The sequence below is a fragment of the Scatophagus argus genome, chromosome 15, assembly GCF_020382885.2.
Source record: "Scatophagus argus isolate fScaArg1 chromosome 15, fScaArg1.pri, whole genome shotgun sequence".
NCBI lineage: Eukaryota > Metazoa > Chordata > Actinopteri > Scatophagidae > Scatophagus > Scatophagus argus.
The window spans coordinates 6,154,716-6,167,645 of NC_058507.1; the positions used below are offsets into that span (position 1 = coordinate 6,154,716).

The 12,930-nt window shown below is 39.7% G+C and overlaps 1 protein-coding gene across 3 annotated transcripts; it reads right to left on the minus strand.

Moving 5' to 3' along the window:
- Nucleotides 1-455: 455 nt before the first annotated feature.
- Nucleotides 456-12,693, minus strand: LOC124071572 (synaptosomal-associated protein 23-like). 3 transcript variants are annotated; one of them, XM_046412218.1, is made up of 8 exons: nucleotides 12,538-12,693; nucleotides 8,570-8,684; nucleotides 5,580-5,621; nucleotides 5,108-5,156; nucleotides 3,951-4,068; nucleotides 2,588-2,761; nucleotides 2,297-2,441; nucleotides 456-1,303 (listed from the first exon to the last, which is right to left on the minus strand). In XM_046412218.1, the coding sequence occupies exons 2-8, from the start codon at nucleotides 8,624-8,626 to the stop codon at nucleotides 1,241-1,243; spliced, it is 648 nt and encodes a 215-aa protein (XP_046268174.1). In that variant the 5' UTR covers nucleotides 8,627-8,684; nucleotides 12,538-12,693; the 3' UTR covers nucleotides 456-1,240. The 3 variants fall into 3 exon arrangements, with proteins under 3 accessions (XP_046268174.1, XP_046268173.1, XP_046268172.1); XM_046412217.1 differs by lacking the exon at nucleotides 12,538-12,693 and adding an exon at nucleotides 12,352-12,504; XM_046412216.1 differs by lacking the exon at nucleotides 12,538-12,693 and adding an exon at nucleotides 11,533-11,686.
- Nucleotides 12,694-12,930: the final 237 nt, after the last annotated feature.

Genomic DNA, 12,930 nt, shown 5'->3' on the forward strand with positions numbered 1-12,930 from the left:
CAACACTGCGGTCAGAGTGGAAAACCCTCGAGATGCCAAATATAAAGTACAGCAGTTGGCCCAGCGATGACAAATCTACTGTTATTCAACCACTCTTGCATGTCCCATATTCAATGTTATTAAAAAGCTAGCTAGAAGCCTCGGAGGAGGTAATGATGAACACTCCTCACGAGGCTTACTGACCCTCCTTCACATTTGAAGGAAAAACGATTGCTTTACATTAAAATTTTTCACACAAGGTCAGCGTCTCACGATTTTCTCAAATAGTTCAAATAGTTACAACAACCTTGAATTGTCAGTAGTCAGAATCATTCAGGGGAAAGTGCTTTGAATTCCAGCATGAAAGCGTTTGTCATGACTCACTCCAAAGCACATTTATTTATTTATTTGTGTGTTTTGTTTTTTTGTGAAATAGCTTTTGGAGCCGAAATGGCATAAATGACATGAGAACAAAGTGTTGAAAGACACAACTTTATTCACAAGTCATTTCTGCTTGTTAAAGAATAATTAAATAAACATATCATCACATAATAATACACGATACAATAAACTTAAGTACAAACTGGACCAGTCTGGGGAAGGCACGCATGTTTCAGACTAAAGTACATGTTCTATGATTAAACTAGATGTCACTATATCAAGACAGGACCAACAGGGTGATACATAAATTAATGCTGCGCTGTATATTATATATAAGACAGCCAATGAGATCGGATCTGTGACGTCATCCATACAAACCAGAGACCGAAGCAGACCAAAAAAAAAAGGGAAAGTTCATAGTTTCTGACTTAAAGAGAGCAAAAATAAGAAAGAAAAGCAGCTGACTTGTGCTGCTTCCCTTCCTGTGAATGTTGAGATATGATACAACAGGTCTGGTGCATATTTGGTATCAAACAGCAGTGACAGGCAGTCAGCCCCTCCCCTCCTCTGGTGCAGTTTCTGATGCCCATCCTGCTTCTCAAAGTCCAGTATGACCTTGAACATGTGTCAAAGAGTGTAAATGTTTAACTATGTTTACCTATTCTACTTATGTCTTAGTGCAGTAATGACGAGCAAGCTGCTGGTGGGAAATAAAAAAAAATATATATATATTCTTCCAGACTTAATTTATTTTTTTTTATGTTAAGCTGTGTGTGTTCATGCATGGGCACAAATATGCAGTGTGTGTGTGTGTGTGTGTGTGTGTGGTGTCATAGGGTCACAGCCGCTGGATAAAACTGGCAGAAGCAGGCTTCCTCCTCTACTTGATAAGCTTGTTGGCCCTCTGGTTTGCTTCATCAATACGCATTTTGTTCATGTCCGCCTGAAGGACAGAAAAGACACAAGTGAAAAGGGTTGCTACACAAACATTCATCCTTTTTCCCTTTTCATTCAGTAGTTTACTGACTTTAAATGCATTCAAAAAGGTTCCCTGTGGTGTTTTTGACCTCTAGCGGAGGAGGATGCACGTGCGGTGACACGGTTCACAGTCCTACAAATGTTTGTACACTATTTCCACAGATATCCAGGTGGTGGTGATGTGCCAAGATGTGCAACACAGGCAACAAAGGGAAGGAGAAGGCTGCTACTGAGTAAACACGGATGTAAATATGCAGGAAAGCAAGAATGCTTTATGAGGTAGGAAACAGATTTAACATGTGCATTAGACCTCAAGGAGGTTTGATGAACAACACCAGATGGAACACAACTTTTGTTTGTTCACAGGAAAACTCCACAGGGCACCTTTAACCCGAATCCACCAAGTTGGATTCGTTCTAAAAGGTGCCCTGTGCTGTGTTCTTGTAAGTTTAATTTACATTCATTGTTTCTTACCATAAAGCAAGTGTGAATCCTCGAGGCTTAGCATACATGCTGAATGCATCCTCCCTCATCTTTCTAACTTTTCAGTAAAGCCAATTTAAATCCAGCACCATTTACATGCATGCTTGCAAACTAGAACTTCTTCACTTGCCCTCCACGTTAGCACAACCAGCTGTAAATCAGTGGAGCAGCATGAAACCGTGGGCAGGTATCTGTGCTGCCGCTGCACACGACACGACAGGAACAAAACAGGGACGCACTTGTGAAAACACTGCAAACACTCCAAAATACCCTTCAGGACACCTTTAATTTGGCCATCAAACTTGAAATGACGTATACCAAAGTAATCCTCCTCCAAAGCCCAGTCAAAAGTTTTTTTTTACCATTTTTAGGATGTGTAATTGTGGAGGAAATCAGCGAGTTGAGGTGACAGAACCTGCTTAAGGAGTGTCAACAAACAAATTAAAAGCACTCATCTCTCATCTTAGACTCTTACCTTGGCAGCGATATTGTCAATCTGTTTGTTCTGCTTGTCTATCTCGCTGCCCATGTCCACAGCCATGGTTTTCAAGTTGCCAATGATGCTGCCGACAGCATCGAGATTCTCTTCCATCTCATCCTCCCGCGCATCGTTGGTTATCCTGTACCACGCATGGGAAGTGAGTTTTATTTGTCCACGGGGCTGTGTTTCTCAATATGTCATCTGTGAATGTCATTTCTACATAAACAGGCTTCTAACATTATGGTGAAAAGAAAAAAAAAAAAAAAAAAAAGGCGAAGACCCTACCTCTTGACGTATGGGCCGGATGGCGCCGGGGCGTTCACCTGGGCAGCCTGGCCATTGCGAACAGCTGAGGGCTGCCTTGAGACTACTTTTGAGCCATTGGAATCACCATCGCCTTCGCCTCCTCCAATCCCCCAGGTGCGCTTGTATCGTGAGTCGTGCTCGATAGACGACACTCTGGGAGGGAAAAACCAAAAGTCACCACAAAAGCAGGAAGTCCGGAGGTGCTTAAATATAACCATGCAGACCTCTACACAAGAGCAAAAGGAAGTAATAAAATATTATATATATTCCCTACCTTATCTTATGGTAATCATCAAAGAATCCTCTTCTCCCATGAGAAAGCATTTTTGGGGAGATATTTGTTTTTTTCCATGTTTAGAATCAGATATGATCTCACTGTGCACCCACACACACACTGACAAGGCATATCGATATGGTTTGATGCAGAGAGAGTTTTAAGTATGCTCAGCACAGAGAAGAGTACCTGTCACATCAACATCTGTCACACGCATTCATAAACCATTGGGAACGCTCATGCGACTGTATCGGCACTCCTTTGACCAGAAAATTCACCGCTGACATGCACATTTGTATCTTCTTCTCTCCATTTCACACTCTTGTTTCAAATTCATGCTGTCTTCATGTGAAATCACCCTGACAGATCAGATGAGTGACATGGAAGCGTTCATGATAACAGAGTTGCAGTTGCTTGCAGAACGCTTTTTTTCCCCTCCTCATTCTGTATTCGCAAAACTGTATTTTCAAATTTCTTTTCCTTTTAATGATATTTTCAGTGTTACTCAGCATAGAAACCCAGGAATCTCCCAGAGAATGGAACAATCCTGGCTACCGATTTTAATTATTTCTTCTTTTGTTCCTGAGAAACACTGCTGCGTCTGTGAGTTTGGCATGGCGGACGTCTCTAAACACCCAATGCCCATGAGCATCGGCTGCTGTTGCTATGGAGAAGGAGCCGGAGAGGGGTGGTAGAGAATTCAGAATGCTTTGTTGTAGCAGTGGGGAACAAAACATGCTGCCATCATTGCTGAATTCATCCAAAATTGACCCAAAATGCGATCAATGAAATTGCAGAATTGTATCATTAGCTTTGTCAGCACCATAATCTGCTAACAACTTCTGACAGCATTTTTAAGAGAATCTAAGCCCAAAGTGCTCCTTACTTTCTTAGCTTCACTGTGAAGTTTTATTCACGTTTGTTTTTTGTTGTTGTTGTTAAAAAGCAGCCACATAAATGCTCCATAAATTGTCACAACAATACAAGCACAGCACCCAAAAGAGCAGAGAGATTTTAAACACACGACAGCGATTTGGAGGCTGCGGCGGCTCCAGGTGTTCAGTGTACCTGTCACAGGGGCAGACACAGAGGCCGCAGCACTTGGAGAGGTCAGTCAGGTTTTTCTCAGCCTGTCTCATGTCCTGGTTGATCTGGTCCATGCCCTCCTCCACACGCTTCAGCTGCTCTGAAACACAGACAGCCATACTTCACTTTGTCATTCTCTCCCTTTCAGCATGCAGGTATGTTTTATACTGCACGCTAGGAATTTGTCTCATTGTTAATTTTGTTTTGTTTATCACCTTTAATCATCCAATTTTAGAATAGACTTAATTAAACTTTAATGAGTCCTGTGAGGATTCATAAATTGGGTCAATAACTGGGTCATTGCAGCAGGAAAAAAACAAATGGGATAAGGGTAAGAAGGTATCAGTTACTATGACAAATAATTACAAATGCACATTTTTAAACCGGGCGTGCATGTCTTAGACAGCACTTGCAAATGAAGTTACAGAGCAAAAAAAGAAAAAAAACAAAAAAGATTTCAGCACTAATTGACAAATAAGCTGTCCCTGAGGACTATTAACACACTAATTAGACACTATAAACAATTAAATTTCCATGATAATTGCGGCCAATACAGATGCCCACTCAAATACAGACATATGTTTTTTAATTCGATACCACCTCCCTCAGGGGGAAAACAGATTTATTAGCACCTCTTCTGTTTTATTACTTAACGCAACAGTTTGTGAGGGAGTTTAGAACAAATTACCTTAGCTCTAAGTAAGAAAATATCTAATATTTCTTTTACCGAAACGCTGTTAAAAACCTTTGCTCTTGGAATTTTGAAAATCAGACACCTCCCTGTGGGCCTCCCTGTACGATCCTGCCTGCCTCCGTGAAAAGAATGAGATTCTGTAAATATCCAACGAGCAAATCTGTTCCTTTAAACCTTCTTTAAATGCCTCTGAAAAGCAAACTTTTTAGAAATTTGTATTATGGCACAATGTCATCTGGTTGGTTTTAAATGCAAAAAGAAAAAAAAAAAGGAGTCTGATGTACATGAATGTTAATATTTGTCTATTTTAGAAAAAAAAATTCTTAACCAGAGACAAAAAACAAATAAAAAAATAAATGAATAAATAAAAATCAAAGCTGGGGAAATAAAGAAAAGGTGAAAACATCTGCATGAAAACTAGCAGTGTCCAAGTTACTTTATGTACCTCCTTGCTGGTCCAGCATCACCATGGTGTTGACGCCGGTCTGTCTACTCTGAAAACACAAGAGTCACACTGATTCAGAACCACTGAAGATATTACAGATTTATGTTTTTAAAAGAATGGAAACACAATCACAAAAGAGAGCAATAATTAAAAAATAAAGTCAACCTTTTTCTATTACTAGGATTTCTAAAAACATGACCTGATTGTGAAAATATCAGATTGTCAACAGTTAATTATGAATAGCTGCCATAAAGTTGTGCTCTAATCTAATTTCAAGCATTCAAAGGCTCCTTAATTTATTATTACGACAAACTGTAAGCTAGGGCTCTAAACTGCTGATATCAGATGAGACATCCTGAATCCTCATCCACATGGGGACCAATATGGACCTGCTTCATGTTCAGAAAAACACGTGCAAGAAAGATGAGACATGTTTTCGGTCGATAGTGGCGGCAAACTGTCAAAGTCTCACCTCCTCCGCCATCTGCAGCATCCTCCGTGTGCTTTCCAGTGACTGTGGAAGGGGGGGGGGGGGGACAGGGTTGGAGATGTTGGTGAATAAGAAGAGGTGATCAAGTTTCTTAACTGAAAGAAGTTTACACAGAAAAGAAGGGGTAAAATAATCCAGAAACGGGTAGTTCAAGTTTGATCTGCAATCCATTCAAAGCACAGGGTCGATACATTTTTGTATCTGTTTTGTATCTTTTTAAGTACACAGCTCAACAAAATACATAACAAAAGGCCTAGTTATCTTCACTTAGTTATTTTAATGTGGAAATGTTACATATATTATATCTTTAAGAGACAGACAGAGCAGGGCAGAAGAGAGCAGAACAACAGGAGGGAATTAGCAAGAATAGAGCAAGATAAGAAGGATAAGGCAAATTGAAAGATGCACATGATAAGAAGAACATGGAGGAGGAAGCAACACCATTAAAATTCATAAAGTTGTCACAGTAAATGGCAACAAATCTATAAAAGAAGTTCCATAAGATCCTGTCACTGATTTCAAACACTTTTGACTGGAGATTTCATCCAAGATGATATATTTATATTATTATAAAATCCTAATTCTGGTTCACTTTGTATTCCTGGTTGGAGCACAGTTAAGGAACACAAAAGTCTGAGTTTATGGCTGCGACTAATGATTAGTTGCACTAATGATTAGTCTTGATTAATTGAAATTAATCTTTAAAATATGAGAATATAAAGAAAAAAAGCCTCCAACACCACTGGTTTAAACTTCTCAAATGTGAATACTTGCTGGTTTCTTTAGTCTTACCTATTAGTTGGGGGAAAAAAAGAACCCAGCTCAGTGATTACATTTGTCAAAAAAAGCTGATTGATCATCAGAAAATTAATTGTCACCTATTCTCATAATCTAACTTCAAGGGGGGTAAAAGGACAAACATTTCTGTTTCGGTCTCACCACTGTAAGGATCGGCGAAAAACATCTAGTTTCAGTACATTTTGTCACATAATAATATTTTGTCAGAATTAGTATGTGGTGTGGATTTGGTACGTGGCCACAGAGTTCCTGTGTGACGATGTGTCATAACTCTACCCGAGTGGATACAGCACACACAAAAGTTGATGCAGACAAAAAAGACACAAGCACGAAACACACACAAAAGTTGAAGGCGAACTGGAATGCAGTCAGTTCAGGTGAGTTACGCCTTCGTGCTTCTATTAATAGCAAGTGTTGTACAGAGAGCAGAGCATTCGAAGGAGTAAAGAACAGCAGCGACTCGGGGCATGACTCTATTGTTACCATCACTAATGAACTGTTCACAAGAAAGAAAAAGAGAGAGAGAGAGAGAAAGTGGGAACCAGATTCCTCATTCTCTCTGTGTTGTTTGCTCTGAATATATTAATCAGCGAGTTGAGGAAACGACAAACACGGCATTGGCGAGAGCGATGTGTTGAGCTCAGCCATGTTTCTGTTGGCTTAGCCAGAACATCACTTGGGTGGATAAACACCCAAATCCTTGAACTTGGCTAATTAAGCCCAAAATCGCTGTCTTGGCCAAATTTTCCAGATTGGGAAGCTGCAACACATCTTTGAGATATAGACAATGATGAGGTATTTTTATCATTTGTTTGGGGTGGCTTAAATGGAAGTACAGTCAGATGAGGTATGTGTAGGTTCCAGCAAACTACTTTAAGGCTTTTATTATTCTACCACCACAAAAAAAAGCATAAAACACTCTAAGGGCATTAGGGAGAAGCACACAACAATGAATCTAAATAACTCTGACACAATTTTAAGAGTGTGGTAGCCGTGAAATAAGAGCCTTGAAATGCTAACACAGCTTGTGCAAGACAATTTTTTTTTTTAAATTATCATAACAAATTATATTGTTGCCCTGATACACTGACCAGTAGGGTCTGGCTTTGGGTAACCTCTCATACCTGAAACAGACAGAGTGGTAGGTAGCATTGTCTGTAGGGCCCTCCCAAGCCCTGTTCCTTCTATTAGCTGCTAAGTCAACCAGGCAGCAGTTAAAGGAGGAAAGAGAAAGAGAGAAAAATTGCACATTAGAGAGAGGGAGAGCACACGCAGTTAAGAAAATAAAGCGCACAGACAATTAGTACAGTCAAAATTAGAGGAAGGTGAAGAGCGCAGCTACAAGCCCAGCCAGAGTAAGCTAATTTGCTTCCATTTGAATCAGATGGCTGATCATATGATGCCCTGGAGTGCTGATTAAACAATTATCTCCTTGATAACAAAACGCTTAGATATAGCTGACAACATTCAAACTGTCAAAACCACAGAGGGGTAAGGGAGCTATCAGGCTAAATTAAGCGTAAAGCCTCACACACGTCCTATTAACACGTAGCTTAATAATCAACTGTGAATGCAATGAATATGATTACAAACCCCCTGCTCTTTCAGTGCTGTGCTGAAGCAACCACGGGATGTGTTTTTTCTCTTCCCATTTGCTGATATGGTTACAATGATTATTTGATCACAATAGTGATATTTGGTGGGTGTGATTTTATAAAATATTTCAATAATACTCATGCACAAATGGCATGATGAAACTGAGCGTGCATTTGAAGGTTTTGCTTGAAAGAAAGTGAGCAAAATGGCAAACTCCTTTGAGACTTTGCATGTTCAGCTCACATTGTGTGCATTCGATTAGGTGCTCTAGATTACGCAAGAAAGTAATTGGAATTAAATGTTTGGATGTAGCAGTTAAATACACAAATGTCTCTAGAAAATGTCAGAGAAAAATCACTGGAAATTATTTCAAAATTGCTGGTACATAAAATTAAGTATTACCGAAAAAAAAAAAATCATGAAAACATCCACGTCCCCACCGTCCATATGCATGCTCAGTATCTTCCAAAGGCTCACAGTTTCACTATGGATTCTGTCTGTAGCTTGCGTTGTTTTTGGCAGAAAATCACTTAGAGTACAGTTAAAGACGGATTTTGTGTGCGTTTGTGACTCAGTACCTCATCAGTCACTTGGTTGGCCCTCATCGTCATCTGTTCCACAGTCATGTCTTCCATGTTGCTGCTGTCCTGTTTGGAGGCTCCCCCCGTGGCACCAAGCTCAATATTCTGTGGCCTGGAAGAGAGGTAGGTTTGTATGTTTATTTTAAAGGTCACACACCAAAAGGTTACATCACAGGGTAATTTAGATGACCAACTGGTTGATCAACACACAACGACATTTTGAGTCAATGACAAGCTTTATTGTAGCCTGACAGATTGTTTTTGGGACCAAATATTGAGATTAATATTTAGTCATTTTAACATACGTGTTTAACACACTGGTTGATATCAATTCAACACAAAAAATAAAGATACATGTCAAACAGAGATCTGATCGCCCCAAAAGCGAAACCAACACATTTTCCCCTGGTGTTCAGTTTTCTGAGAAGCTTGGTTTTAATCAGTTATTTGATGCTATAAAAAGAAGACGAAGCTTCATGAATGACAAGTGAGCCCTGATTGTGACTGTGCGGGTGGGAATTCGATCACTATTGCACAGGCTCTGGCTCCGAAAGACATCAACACCGCAAGACGGTAGTGCTCGTATGCAGGATATTTTGCCTTGATTTTTCTGCTGTGGTAAGAAGTGAAGACAAGTCATCCATATTTACGTATGTGAACAGATCTGACAAGTCTGAACAGTCACAGTAATAAAAAGATTTAGACATTCAGAGTTGAGACGTAAACTTGTCAGTCCTCTCTAGTCAATAAACTGTAACAGAGACCATGTTTATAAATTACATTAAACCTCCTGTGTCTCTGGCATTTCTGTACCGCAGTTTCTTGTTACTTATTGGCTGACACTGATGCCTATTTCTTCCTTGTTTAATCTAAAATCTTCAATGCAGTTAAGAACCAAACATTAAACTGCATGAGAACATCAATGTATGTCCATGTTACTCATATGGAGAGGAAAGCAGGAGATGCAAAACCTAAACAAATCAGGCTCTATTCCTGCCCCGAAGGAGTGTTAGAAGTCTGAACACAATACAGCAGGCTTGTTGAAAAAGGAAACAAAAATCAATTTCAATGATGAAGCAAAACGATCTTTTAGTAAGCCTAGAGCAGTTCCCTGTTTCCCTGTAAGGCTTAGCTGCAGCGTGGCTAGTGGAATGTATGCTAACAATGGGTGAAATGAGATAAGAAGGCTACGATAAGGAAATCAGACTCATGAGGTTGGATGCTGGTGACTGGAAGAAATATTCAAAATATTACCAACGTTTACTAAGATACAATAGACTTTAAAAAAAAAAAAACAGTATAAGCATAACATGATGAAGAAAGTTGGAATAAATAAAAAAAATTATATGGTAGAAGGATTACAAATACCGAGCACATTTAAAAAGGCAACAAAGATCAACTAGGGTTTCTCAACTTTAAACACAAATTGCCTATGAGGCCTCAATGTCAGTTCACGTTGAAAAGGCACGGGTACTAGTTATACAACTGACCGCATGTGTGTTCTTCCCACAGCTGATCATGGCTGAACAAACTCAGTTGCATTTAGATTTGAGAGATTAAAATTTAGATTGCATAACCTTGCACAATATGTACAATAAGAGGACAGGCATGAGGCAAGGAAGTGTCACCGCGAAGCTTTTACTGTGCTGTAGTAGCTGCAGCAGGAAGTGCTGATTTTAATTGAGACTGGCTGTTAAAGGCTTCTCATTGAGAAATTGGACATTTATCGTGCTTTCAGTTTAATTTAAACATTTCAAAAGCAGGAATGGGCTTTGCTGTGGTTCAGACAAAGCATGACAAAAAGAAATGGACTAGAATTAAACGCCATTAGGTGTTGGAGGAAGGTAAGAGCAGGACTATACAAGGAATACAGCAAAGGGGTAACTCCTATGGTACTTTTCACAGAAGTTGAAAATGCTGGTGGTTTCTTGTGAATGCGACCACACTGATAGGCAGAAGTAGACATAACTTGAGTAAAAGGTGTCTCTGTGTTTTTCCCAGGTAATCCATTTTGAAATGCATTCTCATTACAGCATCTCAGCATGAGCTAGGTTAATTTGCAGAACGGTTTAGCAGACACAAATCCAATTCAAACGAAATCTGATTTGTGCACCAAATGACCTTCATGCAGTCCAGCATCACAGGATGTGCTCAAATACCTAGTGTAATGGCAGCCTCTGACAATGTTCGGTGCACAAGGTAACATGAGATCAAGATCATCATAAGCAAAGACCTGAGCTTGTTTTCTGTGTTGCAGAAAGACTTCACTATCAAGGACAGAGCCTGTTTTTCTGAAAAAGATACCCACATTCAGGAAACTTGGATCCCTTTTCCTTTCATTCATCTCCTGTCAACCTCTTTTCCTTTAAAGTTCAAGTGACATTTACTTGTTTTTCAAATAACTCCTGAACTCCAAATTCCCTTTCCTGCAGCAACTAACATCCCGAGGGGCAAAAAAAGACAGGGAAAATAGATAGTCTACTTGGCAGACAGATCAGAGGATTTAATGTCTTGTTGACTCTGCATTTCTTTTTTTTTTTTGGATATAGGGCTCTTGGTTCACACAGGCTTGACTGGCTTTCTAACTGATTATTGGATTTGGCAAGATACTGAAAGAAGACTCATTCACACATATTATGCTCTTTTGAAATACCAAGCCACAACAAGCGCAGATGAACATGTCAACACTAAAAGATCAATCACATGTGCCAGTAAGGCCAGTCTCTGTATTGCAGGATATTGATTTATCCCCATGACTCAGTGATGACAGCCCACACATGGGTAAAAACTAGATTATTTTGTTCCCTGTGCAATTTGAACCTGTCAGCACATAACTCTAAACCCTATATTTTCACACCTCACGCTCGATAACAACACAAGACTGTGACACCACAATACATGTGTTCACCACCACAAGAAGATTAATTTGTTTTTTTTTTAAAAAAGCATAAAGAACATACCCGCTCATGCTTTACTTTCTTCAAAGCACCAACAGCAAGTGTCTGACACAAAAAGCTCCTACAGGGAAACACATTTCTTGTTCCTCTACCCAAACCTGTTCCTCCAGATCTGAGTGCACAACACACTGACGTCTTTTCTTATTCTGACTGTGCTGTGTTAACATCTTCCCCCTTGCTCTTCTTTCACAGTCACACATAGAGGCTATGTGCGACTGTGGTGCTTTCCCTACAGCCTACCCTCAATGACAAGAACACAATTCTTTTTAGGCCAAGTGTAAATTGTAAAATTTTGTAAAATTTAAAGTTTTGGGCAGCGTGGGTGACAGATAATGCAGACCTCTGCACCTAAAGAGACAACAAGAGGTCCACTGCCATCAACGGCAACTTTTATTTCTTTCAGAACATGATTTATAAGGTATAAAAACAGGAGTCAGCGGTTTTCACCACAGCTGCCAGGCATAAGTGCAGACACGAGAGAAAATACGACAGATGGTTAACGATTTAAGTTGTTAACGTTATGTTTAAAGAGCTCGAATGCTATAGCCACACACCTGACCTTTGTTATCTCACGAGAAGAGAAATGAGGCTCACGCCAAGTGCTGAGCAACTATTTAACGAGGGTCACTTGATAAACAAGTGACGTTAGGCTAAATGGGAAGCGTGAACCAAATGCAATGAAAAAAGCAGTCTCCCACACCCAAGACACCAAAGTTGAGGCTCTGAAGTCCCAGAAATAACTTTAATACCGAATGAAAGAGTTGGAGAAAAACAGAGGGGGCATTGTCGAGTACTGTAAAAGCAGGTTAAAAGGTTTCTTACATTGTCTGAAAAGTTGCTGTTATGCTCAGAGCAGGTTCCCGGGGACAACTTGTTAACACAGCTAATGTGCTGCTAGCTTGCTAGTTAGCCAGTTCCGCTTTCCTGTCAACAACCTAACTCGTCACTGAACCAACTACATTAAGAGCAAAAGGGAGAGAGATGTTTATCTTGGGAGTCAGTACTTACAGTCAACGCTCCTTGTTTTTTTAAACAAACGAACTCGTTACTCCTCCTTCTTAACGGTATGTCAACTTGGCTGCGATAACTTCTGAATTCCTTCAGTAGTTCCGCCGTCTGACCGTCCGATGTGTGTCGGTTGGTGCCTTTAGGTGTTGTCGGAAATATCGTAAATTTTATAACTCGGAAGAACTCGGATACTTCACATGAAGCAAGGGTAAAACACCCTGTATTCAAAACTTTACTTTCATTTTTATATAGGTAGTATTTTAATTTTGTATCTGATTAAGGTGTAAAAACTTATATTGCTTGATGTGACGGGGGATAGTTTCATGTATCCTCTTTCACAAGCTTCTTTTGTATGTAAAATTTTCAAAACAACTGTGACCATCACATAAATGT